Source organism: Gavia stellata, chromosome 5 (genome assembly GCF_030936135.1).
Source record: "Gavia stellata isolate bGavSte3 chromosome 5, bGavSte3.hap2, whole genome shotgun sequence".
Classification (NCBI taxonomy): domain Eukaryota; kingdom Metazoa; phylum Chordata; class Aves; order Gaviiformes; family Gaviidae; genus Gavia; species Gavia stellata.
Window position 1 is genome coordinate 55,792,504 of NC_082598.1, and position 20,675 is coordinate 55,813,178.

At 38.5% G+C, this 20,675-nt stretch overlaps 1 protein-coding gene across 1 annotated transcript in view; it reads left to right on the top strand.

The window, feature by feature from the left end:
• The first annotated feature begins 4,420 nt into the window (after positions 1-4,420).
• Positions 4,421-20,675, top strand: part of BANK1 (B cell scaffold protein with ankyrin repeats 1) — a 146,309-nt gene continuing 130,054 nt past the window's right edge. The window contains exon 1 of the mRNA XM_059818214.1: positions 4,421-4,484. Within this exon, the coding sequence (XP_059674197.1) occupies positions 4,421-4,484 (64 nt within the window). The remainder of the gene's footprint in view (positions 4,485-20,675) is intronic.

Consider the following 20,675-nt stretch of genomic DNA (forward strand, 5'->3'; position numbering starts at 1 on the left):
ATGACATACTGGCAGTGTTTTTATGTTCCAGGCCACCTATTTTATATTCTCTTATATTTCATCTCTGTCATTAACCAATTTAATCATAATGGTACTAGAGAAAGAAGCTATTAGATTTGTCTCACTTGATGCATTTTTTCCTTAACTGACAGTGTTACTGCATACAGTAACATTTTTTTCTGGACTCATGTTCCTTTCTAGATCTGCTTTATTATTATTTTAGTAGGCATGAACTTAAGTAACAAAAGGAAGGTCTCAAGCACTGTTTTCTTGCTTTCTTGAAAGCTATCATACAAACTGAGTAACACTTTTAATTCTTTGCTATCTCTTCATAAGATTTAATGAATATTTAGAAATATATCATGTACCTAGTTTCTCTTTTCTTCCACTAGACAAGTGGACACTCAGCTAAATCCATGTTAATTCCTACAGTAACATCTGATATCAAAATGAAGTATCTGTGTGCATGGGCAGAAAAACTAACATGACTACAGCATGAATCTAAAAAACCCCACATACATGCAAACCCCTGCTAAAATACAAAACCAAACAGCATCACCTGAAATGCAATACTCCCAACTGCTTATATTAGCGATTACAGCAATATTATCTGCATTGTAGTATAACCTAGCAATATTATCAGTGGATTTTACAATGAAAACTGCAAGGAAAATCAAGAGTTAATAATGAACTGTGAACAAATCTTTCAAGAACACTTCAAGCTCTTCAACAGACAAAAAGTTGTTCAAACCTTAGCAAACCTGCAGGAAACAAACATGTAATATATAAAGGAAATTATACTGGCAATGTATTGAATATTAATTATACCCAAACGAGAAGCCGCTATTCCAACAACAGCAGTGTATTCATGATGGGAAAAACCAAAACAATTAGCAAGAAATTAGTTTTGAGAAGATAAGTGAGAAACTAAAGCTAAAAAGCATTACAGAAGTATATAATTATCCCCAAATGAGTGTCATGAATCTAGGATGTTTGGAAGTAAGCTTATACTTGAAGTATATTTATTAAAATTGAGGCAACTTGAACACAACACTGATGTCATTCCCAAGACATGTTTTTCATGTTTCAACATGGATTTTTTGTTTTGCCTCTAATATAGTACTGCTTCATGACAAGTGCTGAGGTTGCTTAATAATTTAACTAGTTTTTCCCTGTCTAGAAACAGTGAGTGTTCTTACACCTCCAGCATGAATTATAAATTCCTTGATTTTATGATATATACAAAGAGCAGTCATTAGGAGGTTGAAGAACTGGGGAAACCTAATTCTTCTGCTAGGCTTGTAGAGAAGACCTTTACGTGAGAGACTTCACAGCAAACTTTATTTGTCAGCAGGAGTCTCTGCTGGAAATGGCATTGGCAGTAATATCTGCCAATTACACCTCACCAGAGAAAACCTTCACGACTGGGCTGGTATAGGAAGAAGTATAAATTGATGGCAATAACACTGCAGCTAGAAAATTCAGCTGCTTTGTTCTTAGAAATAAGGCTTCTGGCTGTAGGCCTTGCTATACCCAATACTGTCTTGAGCTGCAAATAGAGACCAGCACTATGCTCACCGTTCCCCCTGTTGTTCTCATCATTCTCCTGGACAGGCCAGGAAAATCCAGTATCGTGGTCTCAAAAGCTGTGACTGAAGCAACATAGCTCAGGAAAACTCAGTGTTCAAGCTAGTTCAAGCAATGCTAGTTCAGCTCAGTAGCAAAGGCTCAGTCAGGTTCAACTAAAAGCATAGACCCAACACATTCAGCCTAACCATCATCAGGTAGGGGTTAAAGTGCACATACCATGACAATCCGCATTACACCAAGCAGTCCTTCTTAAAACTGCCACAATCCTCACCAAGTTTTATCCTCCCTTAAACCGTGATCTAACAACACAACTCCTGCATTACGTTCCATCTCTATCTTCATTTTCTCTTCAACCTGCCCTAGATGGTCTCCTTCCAGCCTTATCCTGATCACCCTACACCTAGCACCATGCTTCCTTCTTCCCCCCTGGATGAGAACACACATTTTGCTCATACCATTGCAAGCCTTCAAGCATGCCATGTGCGTTGACCAACGCTCCAACAAGGCCTCCATGTGGAAGAGAGCTTCTTGCTTTTGGACTCTGCTGAAGGCTTATTCTTTCTATTACTAGTAGAAGACTGCCTGTTGTTTGGTTTAAAATCTGAGTAGAGCAAATCTTATTCTTCCTTTTAGGACTCATTTCCACAGTGTTGGCTTACTTTTCTTTCCTTTCAAAATGCAAATAATTGGCCTATCACATCTCCATTTTGTCCCTCATCCTAACACCCAGGAAAAACTCCTAATGTCGTTTTGTTTTCACTGGAATGACAGAGTTCCAAGTTCCATTTTAGTTATTTTTATATTTAAATACTTAATTATATTTTTATTCTTTTTATGAATTCTTATTTCTACAGTGAAGATCGTCACAGTTCAGATTGCTAAATCATCCCAACCACATCCAACCGCATTATCTAACCCGTCTTTTAAGAAGCAGCAATCGTTATTGCCTTGGCAAAATAGTCAGACACAATATTTCCAAATGTTTTATCTTTGATATATTGCTTCCTCCATCATAAGATATCTCCTTCCTGTTCGTCCTGCTCACAACTCAAGACTACCAACACTCTAGTGCTGCGTCCCCTGTGTCCAAAAATACAGTACCGGAATGAGGTACTGCCTAGATACCCGTCGCTTCCATGAATGAAACCTGAAGTAAAAAATAAGCAGAAAGGAACAATGGGAGGTATTTCAGGCTCTTCCCGATGCACATGTAGACTGACATGACCAGATCTAGTCTGGATTTTCCCTGTGCTAGAGGCCTCCTCTGCATGGTAGGCCAGGCCAAGCCAGAAATTCATAAAAACCACTCAGCCATTAGCAAAAGTATACTGAAAAAACCGACCCCAAAAACATACCAAATAAAACCCAAGTATCTACCTCTGTAAGGACAGAAACAGGAACAGCTCACAACGGTGCAGTTCTTCACGTATTTCAGTTTGACATGGTCCCTGCAGCATGCAAGGGCTTTACAGAAGTAGTGCTTTGACTGAGTCCAGACTCCTGCAGATTTGTGGTTTGTGGTTGATTGCAAACTGTGAAGGTTTTGTCATGCTGAGGTATCTATAAAGACTGCCTCTATGTGGATTTTCCTTTCCCTAATACTGCTTGAATTCACTCCGCAGCCTTTGCTTCAGTTCAGGAGGAGCTCAGCATTCGTCTCCTCTCTTTTGGCCACCCACATTCCTGAAACTGATACTTAGCAACGTCACCTTTGAGATATTTAAAACCTTTGACAAATTTCACTAAAATCAGCCACAAGTCATTAAAGTTCTGGTAGGGAAGGGAAACACAGAAGTTCAGATGGGCAAGAAGCACCCCCCCAGGCGTGAAGTGCAGTCGGACAAGTTTTGCTTCCTTTGGACACCAAATTAACACTTTTTTCTTCCAGAAGATACTTGAGTTTTCCTGTAGCCCTATTTTAAGGGGCAACTCTGGCTCCTCCTGGTGGGTCTGGCCTTTATTTTGAAGTTGAAAGACGCTACCTTGATCAATGCTTCCTGACTGTTCTGACTGAATTTGAAAGCCAGCGTAGCAGCGAGCTGAAACTTCTGCAATCTTCCTCACAGGCTGCTTTGTCTCACTCGTTTAGGTTTCGATTTTCCTCTGTGCCACGTCAAAAAATAAATATATGGCATAATATAGCGGAGGTGTTAAATCATGCCGCACTAGAACACCTTCCCAGCGGGGCACTGAAACCGCGATGCTATGACAGAGGTCTTGGGGGAATATCTCCCGCGCGCCCTTTGTCCTCAGTGGGTTTCCCACGCAAAGCAGCGGCTCCCTTGGATGACCTAAACTGCCTGCTGCGGCCTCGCACTAAACCCAAAACTCTGCAGAGCTGGAAAGGCTCCACTCCCTCCTCATTTTCTCTCCACAGCCAACCGACTTCGACGGTCGAGGGCTCTTACTGCGCCTAACGGGGAACGCGGCGGGGGGTAGGGAGCTTCAGCGGGGGCTCCCCTCACACTCCCGCCACGGAGCCGGGCGGCGACGCTTCCCGCCGGAAGGGCAGACGGGGGGGCCGGAGCGGGCGGTGGAGCCCCACAGCCGGGAGGAGCCGGGGGCGGCCCCACGCTTCCGGCCCGGCGGCGACGACCCCAGGGGCCGGGGCAGCGCCCTCTGGTCCGGGGGAGAGCGAGCGAGCGAGCGGCAGCATCCGCGGCGGCGGCGCCATGCGCGCGGCAGGTCGGTGAGGGGCGGCGCGGCGCGGCGGGGGGGCGCGGGCGGGCTGCGAGGGCCGCGGCCGCGAGGGGGGGCGGGGGTGTGAGGGTGGGCGCGTGCTCGTCCGTTGAAAGCAGCCGTTGGCGCGAGGGCAGGAGGCTGCCCCGCCATGGCCGCCGTCTCCTGGCCGGGGGGCAGCGGAGGGGCTGCAGCCAGGCTGAAGCTGTGCACGGGTAGGCCTCGGCGATGAGGAGGGTTTTTTTGGGCTCGGTGTGAAGGAGGGCTTTGCAGACGGAGCGGATGCAGCAGTTTTCTCCAGGGCAGCCCGCGGGAGCTTGGCGGGGGGTGCTGTTGGTGAAGGGTGGAGGCAGTGGTTTGTGTGGTGAGATTCCTGTGGAGAAATGGGATGATGCGCTGCTCCCCGGGAAGTGCCTTTCTTTCTCTAGGTTGTCCGAGCGTCGAGTGTCGTGTTGGAGAGTCGAGAAACCTACATGAGGTATTCTCTACTTTTTCTTGATAATGCTGGGTGCTTATTGAGTCTTAGCATGGCTTTTCCAAAAAAATTATTTTTTTCCTTTTGATATTTCAACTCATGTTACCTGTTTGCCTGTTTTTATGACAAATTATGCCAGAGTTTTATTGAGGCAGCTGTTCTTAATACCTCACGGCAGTTTTAGATAACTTTTCTTTGAAAGTAGTTCTCAATTGCAAGTGGTATTCAATGCACCTGTTATTGTTGCAGTACACAACATAACTTTTCTGAAGAGTGGGAAATCTGGCACCAAAAAGTTAGGAAATGAAAGAATAAAAGTTGTATGAGCAATGTTAATTCTGTCCTACATGTATTTCCACTCTGGGATAGTCTTAATTGGCTAATCACATGCTGTGTTATTAATTAAAAATTGATCATCCTTTTTCAGTCTCTCAGCATTCAGTATGGGATCCAGCCTTACTTTGTACTGTACAGCAAAACCCTGCTAGACTTTGCACAGAAATATTCGTTTCCTTATTTATGTTTTCATAGGTGTTTGTTGCGTTATCTGTGTGCCTCAAAACTCTTAGTGTATATTTTTTTACTCCCTTGGTAGTATTGGAATGCATTATCATCCCATTTACTGGTGGAAGAAATTGATGAAAAGATAAAATGACTTACGAAGGTCACATGCAAATCAGAGTCAGTCCTGAATCTGAACCAGCAACCCCTGACTCCTTGTTTCTGTGTTCATTCTTCCAAGTCATATCTCCTTATTCACAGAAATACTGCATATTTACTGCTCCTGTTTTCTTCACGTGCATTTGCAAGGCTCAGCAACACTTAAATCAAACCAATGACTGCAAAGCTGGGCACTCAATAAAGGGGAAATGAAAGATGTGCAGCCAGATGCCAGAGTTTTGACCTGCTTGCAGCAGGGAGCTCAGCTTTATCTTTGTGACTCTTCTATTAGATGGAACAATATTTTAGTTGGAACAATATTTTATCCTTATTTTATGAATGAGGAAGCAAGAGAGATCTGAAGGCCTGACTCTGCAAAGGTGACCCAATGCTTTAGTTTACTGTTCTGGCTCATCATTTTAAATGACTGCTTCAGATGTCAAGACAAGTTTTTTCAGAGTACCTAATATTTTGTATCATTTTGTAACATCAAAGTAACCATATTAGATACTAATTATCAAATGCAGCATTCTAATGAAATTAGCATTGAAAGTCATCTCTACCTACTACTCTCATTATACAGATGAAAACACTAGAGAAGAAAGGCGAAGTGACTTTCCCAGTGTAATAAGTTAGTTGCAGATAAAATATCGAAACTCAGGACTGCTTTGCTTTCTACCCAAGTCTGGTTGTAAAATGGATAGTTATCTTACTAGTATCTAGCCTCTGATAGATAGGATCTTCTATCTAGACTCGACTTACAGGATTGCAAGCTTCTTTAGAGAAAAAAGTAGCGTGCATGAGTAAAACCACATGCTTAATAGCATTTCTAAATATGCATGTACTATCCCAGTTATTAGGCAAGCAGTTATTTCTAGATGTGAATGGTCAGTTGCATTCTGATAATCACAGATGTTTGCTTAGTGTTCATTTAATATAAATGACAGTATACAATTGTGCATGACCTGGGGACATCCAGTTTAAAGTCTGGCTTTTGGTGAATAAAGGCAGTCAACTCCTGAGTATGCATGTGAAATTGCTGGAGTAATTACTGAGCAAATATTAAGAGCACCAAAGAGGGATGGCAGGTTTCACAGCTGCTTGCAGCCAGTTCCATGCATTGGCAGGGAAACAAGTAACTGTATGTTCAGCCAGCAGTGAATATGCTGGCCTTCTACTCTATTGTCATTTGTCTCTGTCATTTTTTTCATGAATTGCTCTGCGCAAGCCTCATCCTCCTGGGGCCTCTGTGCATAGACCCCTCTCTTGCAGTTTTACCACAGCACCAAGCCTGCCTTTCCACAGTGAAGAGAGGTCTGTTTTCTCCTGATGGGACATTAGCTGTGAGGTACTGAAGTTGCTTTGAGTGGGTTGCCAAAGCCTAGTCTAGCTCAAATCTGAAAACTGTCTGGGATGCTTGGTGGGAGAGACAGACTTTCTACTTGTCAGTACTTTGTAGGAAACCCTAGCCTAGATGAACTTCTTTTTGCAAATGCCATTAAACATGCTGTACCTAGTAGAGATCAAACATCCTAATGCATGGTCCTTGATGACACCTGTCTTCACTTGAGACAGGAGGCACTGACAGGGTAACTTGTTAATGCCTATGCCGTGTTTGAGTTATCACTCCTCTCCACATTCATGAACATAAAAATAATTTCTGAGATCTTCCATTGTGTGCTCTTTATTTACATGATGTACATTTCTGTGCCTCCAACTGTTTCTGGGACAGTGTTTACATGACAGATGTTCTGTGAGGGAATCTAGAATAGACACAAATAATACTTGATTTTGTTTTTTTTTCAAATTCAAGTGATCCCTAATCCTTAGTAGCCTTAAATTTTTTTAAACTCCTTCACAACACAGGAATCAGACCATGATTTGATTCAAAATCTAAGGGGTCTAGTGGTGGACTTCTGAAGCAGATTCAGCAATAAAATCATATGAATAATTAATATTACTAATAATAATGTATTAGTCATTTGAGTATCAAAGAAGCCAGTGCTGCAAAAGCTGCTCTCATCTGTTTACAGTCTTATTATTCTGAAAGGAAGTTCCTATTTTTTATTACTGATGAAACATTTTGATATTTCTGCAGTGAGAAACAAAAATATAATATTTGGATATTTTAAAGGTGAAATCTGTCTCCCTAAAATGTAGAAATGGAAATCTTCACCATGAATAAAGTTGTTATTCTGATGTGTACTCCAGATACATTTTCAGGCAAGTCTGTTTGGCTAGAAACTAGAATTTGATATTTTAAAAAAATATTGTATGAAGAAAAATGGGATCCATTAAGCTTTGAAACTAAAGTACCTTATAATTAACACAAAACTATACTTTGTCTTCAGAAGTGTTGGGTTGCTGATTCAGATTCAAAAGGTGTCCCTAACAAGATGTTTTTCTTACACTAACCCGCTCCGGTCTCCCTTCTATTGCAAACAGTGATTACTGAAGTTTGCATACAAGCTATTGACCACCCCCATTTGAAGAATTGTATCACTGATGCCACAATAAAGGTGAAAGAAAGAGCAGCGATCTCAGGTTCTGAAAAGAACGTTTTTGTCCAGGGGCTCAAGAACCACACTGTCACTGTTTTCTTGCCTGTATAGCTCTTGAAGCTGGTCTTTGAGCATTTGATTAGCTTATATATTCCTTTATTTGCTTGTAGGTAATAAAGAATGTTTTAACTCCTCTAATAAGCTTAAGTGTCACAATGCAAACAGCAACAATAGCTTGTAATATAATTATATCCTCCTTGGAGGTCCAGTCATTTCTGGCTATCATTTAAAAAAAAAAAGGTGTCCTGACCTTTTGTATAAATTAAAATCAGACTATTACAATGTGATCTGTGATAAACAGCTAGGTTTTATTAAATGTAAGCAGAAGTAGTAAGTTCAGAACGGGATTTTAAGTATCTAGGCATTTTGAAACTGCCGTGAAGATAAGAAGGGAGTCACAAATACCAAGATCTAAATTTTGAACTGGAATCTATTTTATGTGATAATATTGATGATTATTCAGTATTTATTGGCTCCCTGCATAGTGAGAAAGCAAGGCTTTCTATTAAGCCACAGAATATAATTTATGATATCGCAGACCTGACAGTTAAAGCAAACTGGTCTTAAGCAGTCCCATCATTAATTTGTTTTTTCAATGTTTCTGTGAGCCTTTGTGTACAATTAAATAAGAGCAGGCTTACACATGTTTGACATTGAGATAGTTCAAGCAGTGGTATAGCTGAGTTTGGAAAGCACCCTTTTCCTTTAGATCACATGCTTAACAGCTGTAAATGAGTTGAAACTTTATACAGTTGTTTATAAATAGCTACAGTTTGTGGCTATGGTTCATTGCTTCTTGTAAGCTTAGGGGTAATGAGCAGGGTGATGACAAATTGCCAACTAATGACTCTTCATTATTGCCAAATATTGCATATTATTTAAAAATTAATTTACAACAGTAAGTACAAGTCATTTTAGCAATATCTTGAAATCGCTTTTATGATAAATGAGAACTTGCAACATATCTATAGGAAATACAATTACTGCCTGAGTATAGCCAACTTAGAATATCAGCATTCAGTGATACTCAGTTACTACTTTCATCAGAGAACAGTGTTTTACTAGTATAATATCCAAGCATTGATTCAGAGCATTCAAACCCTGAAGTATATGTATATGTATACCGCGATTAGAAAAGGAAAGCAAGCTTCCTTCTTCCTTCCTTTTTGATCATGAAGATAGTATCAGTGTACTTCAAAAATATAAGTAAATGACAGATGTTATTTAAAAACATGCTGAGATTTTGCAAAAAAACATGTAGTACCAAGTAGTTCCCATTATTTTTAGGAGATGAGCTTTTTTGAAAATTTGGGATACAGTTCACTGATAGATTTTTCTGAAATGTCTGCATGTTTTTTTAAGAGCCTGTTTGTTTACCTTCCTTGAAATACTTGGAATTTCTCTTCAAAATGCTTAGGAATAGCTGTTATGCTTTACCACAGGTGGATTTGTGAGTACTCAGTCTTTTTGAAGTAAAGTCTTGGATGGATAATGCGGATACTGAAAATACGCAGATCTGCAGTAAACCTAAATGTTAACTGATCAGCTGCATGAGAACTTTCAGGGCATTACCTTTCAACTTGTGGGGGAAACAAAACCTTAAAAGGATAAAAATACATTTATTTATTGCCATATTTATTATGACTTCTTCTGTCTGTTTATAAAATTGGCTTGAACATGGTTGTTAGAGTGGTATTTCTTTTTTGTATGTAAAATGCTGGAAAACTATTGTTAATGTTCAGGCACATGTAGAAGACACATTTGTGTCTTCTATCAGATCAGAGCAAAAATTGTTGTGAATACACCTAATTACAGGTCCCACACTATTCTAAGCAAATAAAATGTAATTCTGGTGAGGGCAGAAAGAGTCAAATACTCAGGGTGCTGTAATAGTGTGAAAAAAGCAAAGGGTAAGTCTTCATATAGCAGTTCTTTGCTGTGCAGACAGACCCAAAACTATATCTAGAGAAAATATGATAGTCCTAGCAATAAGAATTCTCTTGGGTTGGATGGTGCATGGAAGGATTTTCTTTTCAGTATTCATGGTAGTTCGTTGAAACTTGTGTTTGTGTTGAACAACTTACTTTAAGGCTATGGTAATATTTTAAGAAAAGATAGTAAGATGTCCTAAATTAAACAGCCTGTCCAAGAATGACATAAAAAACTAGGAGCAATACCCAAGATATGAATGTCTTAATGCTACAAACTCAAGACCCTTATCTCTCAAAGTGTGTGTGTGTAAAAAAAACAAAACAAAAAAACAAACAAAAAAACCCAAACCAAACAAACCCCCATAGTAATGGTTGCTTTTAATGATATTAGACATACTGTATTAATCAGATAGAAGAATCTTCCTGCAAGAAATAAAAAATAATGCCAGACTAAAAGATAAATAACACTGCCCCTCCAAACCTGAGTGAGATTCTGTTAAAGGCTCTCTAATGTATTCAAGTCCCCGTGTGAGAATACACATATAGTTCAGTTCATGCCTTAACATACTTTACCATCCAGGTTTCTCAGTGTTGGGGTTGTGCATGTGTTCTGTCTCTCAAACAAAGCAAGCTATTTTCCTGTTGAAACGTAATGATATTTTCACATGCTATTTATCATTATACTTTTTTCCAAATAAAAACCACCTGAATAGTACATTTTTTTAGTTGTTTTGTATGGCACAGGGGGAATGTTAACTGATGAAGAATAAATAATTCAAGTTTGTTTACTGTAGTCAAGAAAAAGGGGTGGGGTTTTGGGTTTTTAAGATCAGAGGTACAATTGAAATAGTAAACATTATTTATTTTCTAATGGAAAATATGAAAAATTCTAGAAGCTTTTGAAAAGGTAGAAAAATGTATGGAATGGCATTTATGAATTGAACTTTTAAGAAATGGAATAATGCATATGTTAAACATATTTTTATATAGTGTGCCTTTCTATTATTCATCATTTTCATTCATTCATTAAACATTTACAATTTAAATAGCTGAAAGAAAAAATACAGTATGCCTGGAAAGAATTGAACAAGGACAATTTAGAGCCATTTGAGGACTGAAAATGAAAGCCCCCATCTTAAGTAATGGTAGTGTCTTCCATAAAAATGAAAGGCTAAATACAGCACAGGCTTCAAAACAGTTTAATGCTAATGTGATAGTGGGCACTAAATGAAAACAAGCAGTACTTTCATCAGAAGCCACAAGTGTGGTGTTCCTCTGATTTATTAAGATTTATGTGATTGAAAGACTTGGGTACTTGCTCTTTGTTAAACTATAAAAACTATAATTTGCATAACTGACAGAAATCAGTTTTTTTAATTAACAAAACCATACAAACAGCAAAACACAGATATCTTCTGACTTTGATTACCTTCCTTTTAAAAATATGACATACAGCGGGGAAAATGGTAGATACGCAGTATTCAGTATAAAATCCTTCATCACATAGTGATTTCTCTATGGTTTTGTTACTAAGATTTTTTTGAAGTGTTTGCAATAGTGTTCACATAATTCAGTTATGACTGATAAGCATGTAACACTAGCCAGGAGTGTGTGCTTGTGCATTTGTATGAAAAATCCTAAGAAGGTGGCCAATGTAGTTAACAGTGTACAAGCAGACTGTGTCTACCTAGAACAACTTCTTCCCATTATAAGCTCAGTTTAGCTGAGCTTTTAAACAAAAGCTGGCTCAATCAGATCTAGCATGTTTACAACTTCGGAGCTGACTTAAAAAAAAAAAAAGAAAAAAAGCTCTCTGAAAAATGGCTATTTGATCATCACTATTTCTCAAATGCCTTTTGTTTGTTCAAGGGAACTGAAATAAACAATCCATGTCATTTGAGTCTCAATTAATGTTTACTTCAAGTTAATTACGCCTTTAAGTAAACCAGATAGACCACACAACATCTTTGAGTGTCTAAATGATTTTAGCTATGTCCAGAAAGTAATTTCTAGCAGCTTAATCTCACTTTTACTGTCTAAAGATAATTTACATTTCAAATTTATCTGAATCTTTTAATAGTATTTTTAAAAGGTAGGGCTACATTACTAGAAAATTTAATAAAGACTGAATCCTGGAAAGGATGTTCAATATTATCTAGAAAATCCAATAAAAATGCAGAAAACTCAATACCCCTTTTTTCCTCCACACACACACCCCCCTCCCCAAGATGTCTGCTACTGGAGCATTTCACTGAATCTCCAATTGCTGCAGACTTCCTCCCTGTAAAAATGTAAGGCTAATTCCCCAGCTAGTGTGTGTCAGAATAGCTCTGCTTAATCAATGAAGCCTTGTTGCTATGCACTATCAGAGGAAATTTTGCTAGTTTTTAATCAAAACTTTTTAAGGTTTGCATACTTGCATTCTGTTTTTGTAACACCATAATCTTATCATCAAAACTTCCAAATTTGTTTCTCTCCCTTATCAATTCTGTTCCTTGTTCAAGATTAACCATTTTACAGGAGGCCAAATCTAATTTGGCCTTGAATGCATGAAACAGTCTGTAATGATTGAATTGGCGAAAAGATGTTTTCTGTGAAAATTTAACGCAGATCCTACATTTACCAGTTTGGAAACAGAAGCATTACTGAAAATCGTAACCAAGAAAACCCTCCAAACCAAATGGTAGTTTAGAAAGCCGACATTGGTTTATTGCAGCGCTGGGTGCATGGGGGATTTTCCTCCTAGCATGCACACCCAGTTGAAATAATTGACAAGTATTTAAACAGTTAACAAAGTTAGTTATGCCTACTGGTCCCACCTCTTAGCTAACTATTAGTTAATACTTTTCTTACTTCACCTTAAAGATACAGTTCTCTTTTAATTCACTGCACATGCACAGAGAGTAGGGGGCTTATTTTGGTTGGGGCCTTTTCTAGCTCGGAGGTGTGGTTTTTAACATTATAATGAGATAGGTCAGCCTTAGGACACCCATTTGGGGCATTTTACTGACTTTGCTGTTTGGCGTGTAAACAACACCAAGTCTCAAGGTTGTATATCAGTCATTATCAGGAGACCTAGAAGCTCCTCCAAGGTGCTACATCTCATATACTGTTTATCTCAAGGTAAACAACATCAACATAACCCAATACAGCCCGCCACCACAGCCAGCCCATTTCCAGGAAAACTAATGCATATTTCAGTATGTGACACAGTATCTTCTTAATGTATCTGTACAAAGTTTGCACAAAAGGGGTCTGTTCTTTCTATGCTAACTAAATTGTCTAAGTCTTTGGTATCAGAAGTATTTTCTGCTTACAAGGTACATTCGGGATAGTTTCATTTATTTTTCTTGTAGCGCTCTTGCCAAGCTATTGTCAGGTGGTTTTCTACAAGAGTTTAAAACCAGCTCTGTTTCATTGGCAAACTTGCAGCCTGTATTTCAACACTGAAGCTTATAGAATTAACTAAAATGGCAATTCATATTGCTGTATTTTAGCTTGTGAGTAGATAGTGTACACCATAAAATTTGTACTCCCACATGCTGTTAAGTCTATGCTCTTCGTTGTGGATGACATGTATAATAATCATCATTATTCATTTTGTATACAAACTCTTCTTTAAAATGTGCCTTAAATAACATCATAAAAAGGCAGAACTATCCTTTTAATCTGTGAGAACTCACTCATTGGATTTAATGTTTTGGAGACTTCTGTGAAAAGCTAGTCCTTTCTATTGGAAATCAAGGGTTGAACACCAACCATATTTAAAACATTTTAAAAGTCAATTATACTATTTTATTTCTCTCACCACAATTATGTCGCATTGTAAAATTTAAGTTGGCAAAATGTACATACTCTCCCCAAAACAGTCCGTTTTGCTCGGTGCACTGAAAAGAGCAAAGTTTTCACACTCATTTAGCAAAAAAAAGCTTGCCTGAAACAACGCAGTCCTGGATAAATTATAGTTGGAATCCAAGTCTTTATTAAAGCAGTAGAAGTCTTCAGAGAAGTGTTTCCAAACTTAAATTCCTCACTTTTTATAGGTTTGTTTCTTACTGGAGGATAGGTTTGTTTCTTACTGGAAGCAACCCATTTGGTCAAAGGCAGCAGTAGTTACATTAAACCTTTCTGTGAGGGCTATCTGCTAGAGGAGGACCCAAAATTGAGACCCAGATAACTCTCCAATTTTAGTCCTATTTTAGGACTGGTAATAATTTGAGAATTTATATTTTGCGGGGGGGGAAGATAATTGCATGTGTTAAACTTATGCTGAGGAGATATGCTTGCTGGAAAAATGCCTTTTGAATCTCATGTAAGCTTTAACGGTATTTAGGCATTGCGGTTGATTTTTGCAGTCCTGTGGATCAATTGTGCAAAGGCAGGCTTGCACTTGTGTGACTAACGTGATTTCTTTCTGTCTGATGGGCAGAAATAAAAGTAGTTTGTTATATACTTAGTGTCTAGAATCTTTGTCTTAAGGCAGTAGAGAGGAAGCTGAGGTGGGTTTAATAAAGAGAAGTCAGCTTTCTACTGAGGTTGTTGCTGAATGTTTTATTTAGCTTGGTTTCTAACTCACTATTAGCTCTGTCATTGCTCATTTTATGAAACTACACATTTATGTAAAAATTTTCTACTTCATTTACCTCCTTCTGTGTGCATCATTTGCATGAATGCTGTTAAAAAGGTCAACAGAAAAATAGAAAGTGTTTGTCCAACACTGATTAGAGATTTGTCTTGGGTTTTCTGTTGCTGTTGTTTGGGGTTTTTTTGGTGACTGTCACATATTTGTCAGAAAGGGACAAAAGAAATGAGCTGAAACCTGAGGATACTTTCTTCTACAGCCTCATAGCTTAGGCATGTTATACATCAAATAGAAACTGCTTCTTACACTTCCCTTAATTTCTGGATGAATGCTCAAGTAAATGAGATACGTAAAAAATGGATTTAAAACCAATCTGCTAAAGCAGGAGAAGATCAAGCCATTTGATCTATGGGGTGTCAGAAGCCCTCCCTGGATACTCTGCTGACTTGTGGCAAAGGAAACATAGTAGTTTTAGAAACCTAAAGAAGTATGGGTGAGACACTGGAACAGGTTGCCCAGAGAAGTTGTGGATGCCCCATCATTGGAAGTGTTCCAAGTCAGGTTGGATGGGGGCTTTGAGCAACCTGACCTAGTGAAAGATGTCCCTGCCCATGGCAAGGGTTTGGACTAGATGATCTTTAAAGGTCCCTTACAACCCAAACCATTCTGTGATTCTACGACTGCTCTAAGAGAGTTCTACCAGATTTCTTTTGTGTCAATGATAATCTGTCACTTAGGAACTGTTGGGATGCCATCTACGGTTAATTTAGTGTTTTTGACCACATTACAAATGGAGGGAACACAGAAATCTCTGAGCAGAATTTGCAGTAAGTGATGATATTTATTGAAAAACATTGTCATATAATGGTGATTGTCTGATGATCAGTGTCTCCCTGGTGTACAAATTATGCTACTTAATGTGTGAGACACCTTCCTTGTGTTTGATACAGCAGTGCCACTGTGTGACCTCCCCAGATCACAGCAGTTGGAACCACACCAACTTGCCCAAAATGTAATTGCTTGCAAGATAGCTGCTTTCTGTTCTGTTGTATATGCACCATTTTCTGGGTTATGTTCCCTTGTGATAAAGGTAACTGTACCGCATTTCATGAGACTGTTTCCCCTAGCACTAATTAATACCTGCAGAACATGTTTTACATTCTCTGTGTCTTATTTCGAAGGAATTGGAGATAAGCATTTGCGAGAAACTGAAGTAACAATGGAATCAAAGGTGGCAGAGAAAAAAGCCACAGAAGGCAGAATAAAAAGCAAATAAGTTGAATTTAAATGACCAGAGTTTAAAAGTGATCATAAACCCAAAAATCCCTGGGGTAAGTCAGGATGAGCACATCTAGACAGATCCCGATAACAGAAACACTGGCAATTAAAAAAAAAAAAAGGATGCTTTGGTCTGTTCTAACAGTGAAATTCTAAAATTGAATTTTTTAACATGTTTCATGTTCATAGAACTGTAGTTATGGTGATAGTGTAAGGGAAAGCTTCAGGTGGTGGTTGTTTCTAATAGCAATAGCGCCAGTTAATATAAACTTGATATATCTTGTTCAGGTTGTCTTGTGACCTTAAAGACTTGTTCCACAGCAATCAAAAAAGTAATGTATTACTTCAGCTCTTTATACTGTCATTAAGGTATATTTTTCTCTTCATGATTTGTTTGTCTAAAGCATTTCTAAATTATCTGATTGTATTCTGCGAAAATCTACCAAGATGTGATTTGCTCTCAAGGAAGTGACTGTAATGATGCAAAATTTTGCCTCATTGCCATGGTGATAAAGGAAGAGGTGTACCTTGAAATAGAGAACTGAGTTCTGACCTCTATATCCCATGTTCATGTTTAGTCTTGTTCACTAGAAATGAGAGCACTTGTCCACCAGTAAGTATTCAGCTGTGGATGGACAAGGCCTCCACAGGCAAAGATACTGTGATAATCATGGCACTTGTGTATGTATTCACAGGACAGATCAGAGAGAGGCCTAAACCAGAGAATAAGGCCTTATCACTCTTCAGGAGAAACAGCTTTTGGGACATAATGTTAGCTTTGTCAGGTTTGATAGTAAGGTATATTTCTAGTCTACCTGAGTCAGGTCTGTGCTGTGGAAAGGTACCCCAGGAACTTATTTGGCTCTGTGTTTCCATTGTCAATGTAGGGAAGGTCAATGGAATTTCTTTACAGTGAAAGCCCACAAGATCAAGCCTGAGCTCGTCCATTTGTAGGAAAATTGTTCCTCTTTGTAGAACCTCATTTTGCCCACTCCAGACCTCACTGAGCTTAGTGAGAAGAATGATGAAGACATGAGGCTTGATTTTATACAGATAGAGCAAGTATTTGTTTTCACACACAGCTTAGCAATTAGTGACAGAAGGTACATAAACAATGAAAATGTTCTTATTATATGCTAGTTAGATAAGCATTTGAGAATAGAAGTGCAGCCGCTCTGCTGGCTGATACAGTGATGGCAGGAATGTCCCATGCTTTAGGATAATTGCTTTAATTGAAACAGGTGTGCCACAGTGCTGCAGTAATTTAGCTACTTTGTGATCTCACTCTAAAGTTTGCAAGCAGGCTTTTATAATTTTCATTTCCATTAGTGGAACGTCTCTGAGAAGCAACATAACTTACTTGAAAACATTTTCCATTATCTGCAAGTAGTTCTAAAGTGCTTTCTGCTGTCCTTCCCACGATGAATCCATTTTGGCTTGCTTCAGGGGATTTGCCTTGCAGAATTCCAGCAAGCAAGAGCTAGAGATGCATTTTGAGATACATTTACTGGATGTGTGTCAGGTGCACTGACTGGGAAAATCAATGCCTTCTGGGTGGGTGAGGGGCAGTTCATTATGCTAAGGCCACTGATTAGTGCTGAATTAAATGTTCTCATTCTATTTCCAAATGTTGAATTGCAGGGGTTGTTTGAAGTGCTAGTGAAACTTTTTCCATAGCTCCTTGTTATATCACTTTAAGTGATCAGGGCAAGCAATATGAAGATATGAATGGCTGAATCTTTGAAAAGATTGCAAAGGGCCAAGAGACTAAAGGTCTTTTGTTTCTGGAGTCTCATTTGAAATAGTATGTATGCTTGCCATTCTCATCCTACACACAGCCCAAATGGAAATGAATGTTCTTGAGATTAGAAGAAAGGTTTTGTAAATCTCCGAGGAAGATGGTTGTCTGGGTCTCTTACGTTTCTGTTTCTCATGCTCCATTTTTTGTCATTGTGTCATGACCCTTGACCATACCCATAGTTTTAACCTACATGGTGAAAGGAATGTGGGGGGAAGGGAAAGCAGAAGAGATGTTTCAGAGGGAAAACAGACATTTTTTTCAAACCCTAGTGGTCTTAAAAACCATGGACTTAAGACTCTCTAGATGAAGAAGGCATGTTTCTGTGGAATGGGAACTCATGGGAGAATGTTATGCACTTACCCTGGGTGACATTTGATTTGGACAGTGAAACTAGAATCTTAAGATACATAAGAGTCTAATCAGATGAGTATGGTCGACTTCTAAGTCTTGAATTTCCCTACCCTGGCTCTCCTTGCATGGAAAAAACTACTACTTCTTTTTATGTAAGTTTTTAGCATGGGAAGATACTCATGGTAATCCTGGAGAGTGTAGTCTGCTATTCACAAAAGAATTAAAGATGCAATGGATGTCATTCCATATTGCTTATGTTGCCCCAATTTTTCATCAATATATTACGAGAAAGTGAGCAAGAACTTCCATTCTGTGCTTTTCCACTTCTCCTTTTGAAATATTCAGCAACTGTACTTATTTTAACAAATTTTTGCTGGTGGACAGTAGCTCATTACATACTAACAGAGTTCACACACTTATTTCTCAAATGTCTTTCCTTTTAAGACTGCCATTTAAAAAAAAAATAACACAACCTCCCCTTCCCCAAGTGAGGACATCTGTGACAGGAAGAAATAAAAGGGATGAATTTTCTTCTTTAGCAGTTGATTCTCTCCTTTCTCAACATAGTGTTTGAGAACAATTTGAAAGGGATTTTTCTTCACACAGATATCAAAAGCTAATGCAGTTGAGGCAAGGATTGTAGACAGACTTGAATTACTTTTTTGTCAGGGTTGACTGTGGCAAGCTTGTGTGGTTGTAGGAGTTCCTGGGCAGCTGAGTGAACAACAGGGAATGACATTGTTGTGCTCCAGTACTCTAACTGCAGAAGGCTGTGGATGACCCTGAGAAATACGGTGATCTATCTTTTGGTTAAAACTTGAGTGAACTTTGGTGTTCAGGTGTCACTTTTTTCTACCAAAGCATGCTAAGGCAGTGGGACTGTAGAGCCAATTTTTAAACTTTAGCCTAATTGAAATCAGCCTTATTTAAGTCAAAGTATGTTAATGCTGATTTGCTGGGAACAACTGTAGTAAAATGCAGATATCTAGAAGTAAAGCACATTATCTACAAACATTAAGCCTTTAAAAGGCGGGAAGTAAGTTGGCATCTGTGCAAAGGACTTGCTTTTCTGAATCTAGCAGTGTTATTATCAATGATGGGTGTTGTCAAGTACTTCTTGCTCACTCACTTCTAAGCACACAGAAGCTGTCTTTTACAAGATTGCAAGATTCATAAACTGAGGTACCTGTTTAAGAGTAGCCACCAGCCCCCAATCTTTGATTTGTTTCCTTTGCCTTCCTGATGTGTTTAGTGCATTACAGTGTTCTTGAGATTTCCTTTCACTTTCTAATATACTTGCCTTTTTTTCTTCCATACTATATCTTTTAATTGTTGCCTGTTCTTTTGCCTTATGTATGCAAGGTCTTGATTCCTGCTTGGTCACACTAGTCTGCAAAGATGTTCTAGTCTCGTTTGGTTCGCGTAAGATCCAGCAGCTCTTTTCAAAGAAGGCTTCAGATGGCATGTTTCACAAGATGTGCTTTTTTTGGGCAATGACACACCAAGAACTAGAGAATAGTTCTACTTGTCAGAAGAACCTTTTCAGGTTATAGATGACTGCATAAATTCTCTTACTGTTTCTCATTGCTGAACTAATAATACACTTTATTTCTACCTTTGAGTCAGTTTCCAAGTAGGAGTAGTTGAAACATGGCTTAATTTTGTCAGGATATGATAGTTTCTATTACATTAACTTTCAAGGGAATAAAATTAATCTCAACTTACATTATATTCCAAGTGCAGTAACTTCAAAGAAATATTCAGTGATAGATGAAAATAATGAAGGGGAAAAAACTCTAGTTGAAAAACTAAGCATTGTTACAATATTGGGTAGTGTTGCATTAAAGCTAGACTTCAGCTTTTGTTGTTTCAGGTTAAAATGATACTGTTTAGAAGGCAGAGTTTTTGGGTGGGCTTTAATTTTCAAGTAAGCTGCATTCAAGCATCTACATCTTAGAAAAATTTCTGAAGGCATTGTTTAACAGGAAAAGCTAAAGGCATATGGAGTGGATTTTACATAGGGGACTTCATAGCTATTCCTAGGGTAAACTTTGACTCTACATTTAAAGTCAGGCAGGCATTTCAAAATAGTGATATTTCACCTTTTAATATAATTTTGGGGAGGTAAGATGTAGGTCTGGCATTCCTGTTTAGTATCAAAGTTAACTCTCAATCTAGAAGGCAGATCAATGGCAGGAAAAAAAATACAAGCACATAATTCAAAACAAACCCATGTTTGGTTTCCCACAGGTAACTCGATAGCACTAGCTGCTTTCTTCAAACCAATAAACATTGTGCCAAACTGCAGCACGAAATAACTCGCTCATATGAGTCTCTCCTCAACAGTATGACTCTTCCCTCTGTATATAGATAGACAAATTAAATATGGTAGCCATATTAAATTAAAGTTTTGAGATGTATGTTGCAGAGCCTTTCTTCCATCAAGTGTGGTGTTAGATATATTTCACTCCCTTTTCTTACACAAATAAAGCTTTCTTTCTCATATATAAAAATCAATATAGTTAAAAAGAAATGTAGTCAAGCCTTCAATAAGCATCTTAAAACCCCTTTCTCATTCATACTTAGCTAAGATCAAAGCTGCGGACTTAGGTGCAGATATACCGTATGGAAATAGAATTACTTCATCTTCTTTTATCATTTCAATGCAACTTCCTCACTTTTATCTTTAGAATGTCTTGAGTACTCAAGCCTTGTACTGTCCATTTGCATAAGGGTGAATTTTATACCTTATGTATATTTAAGATTA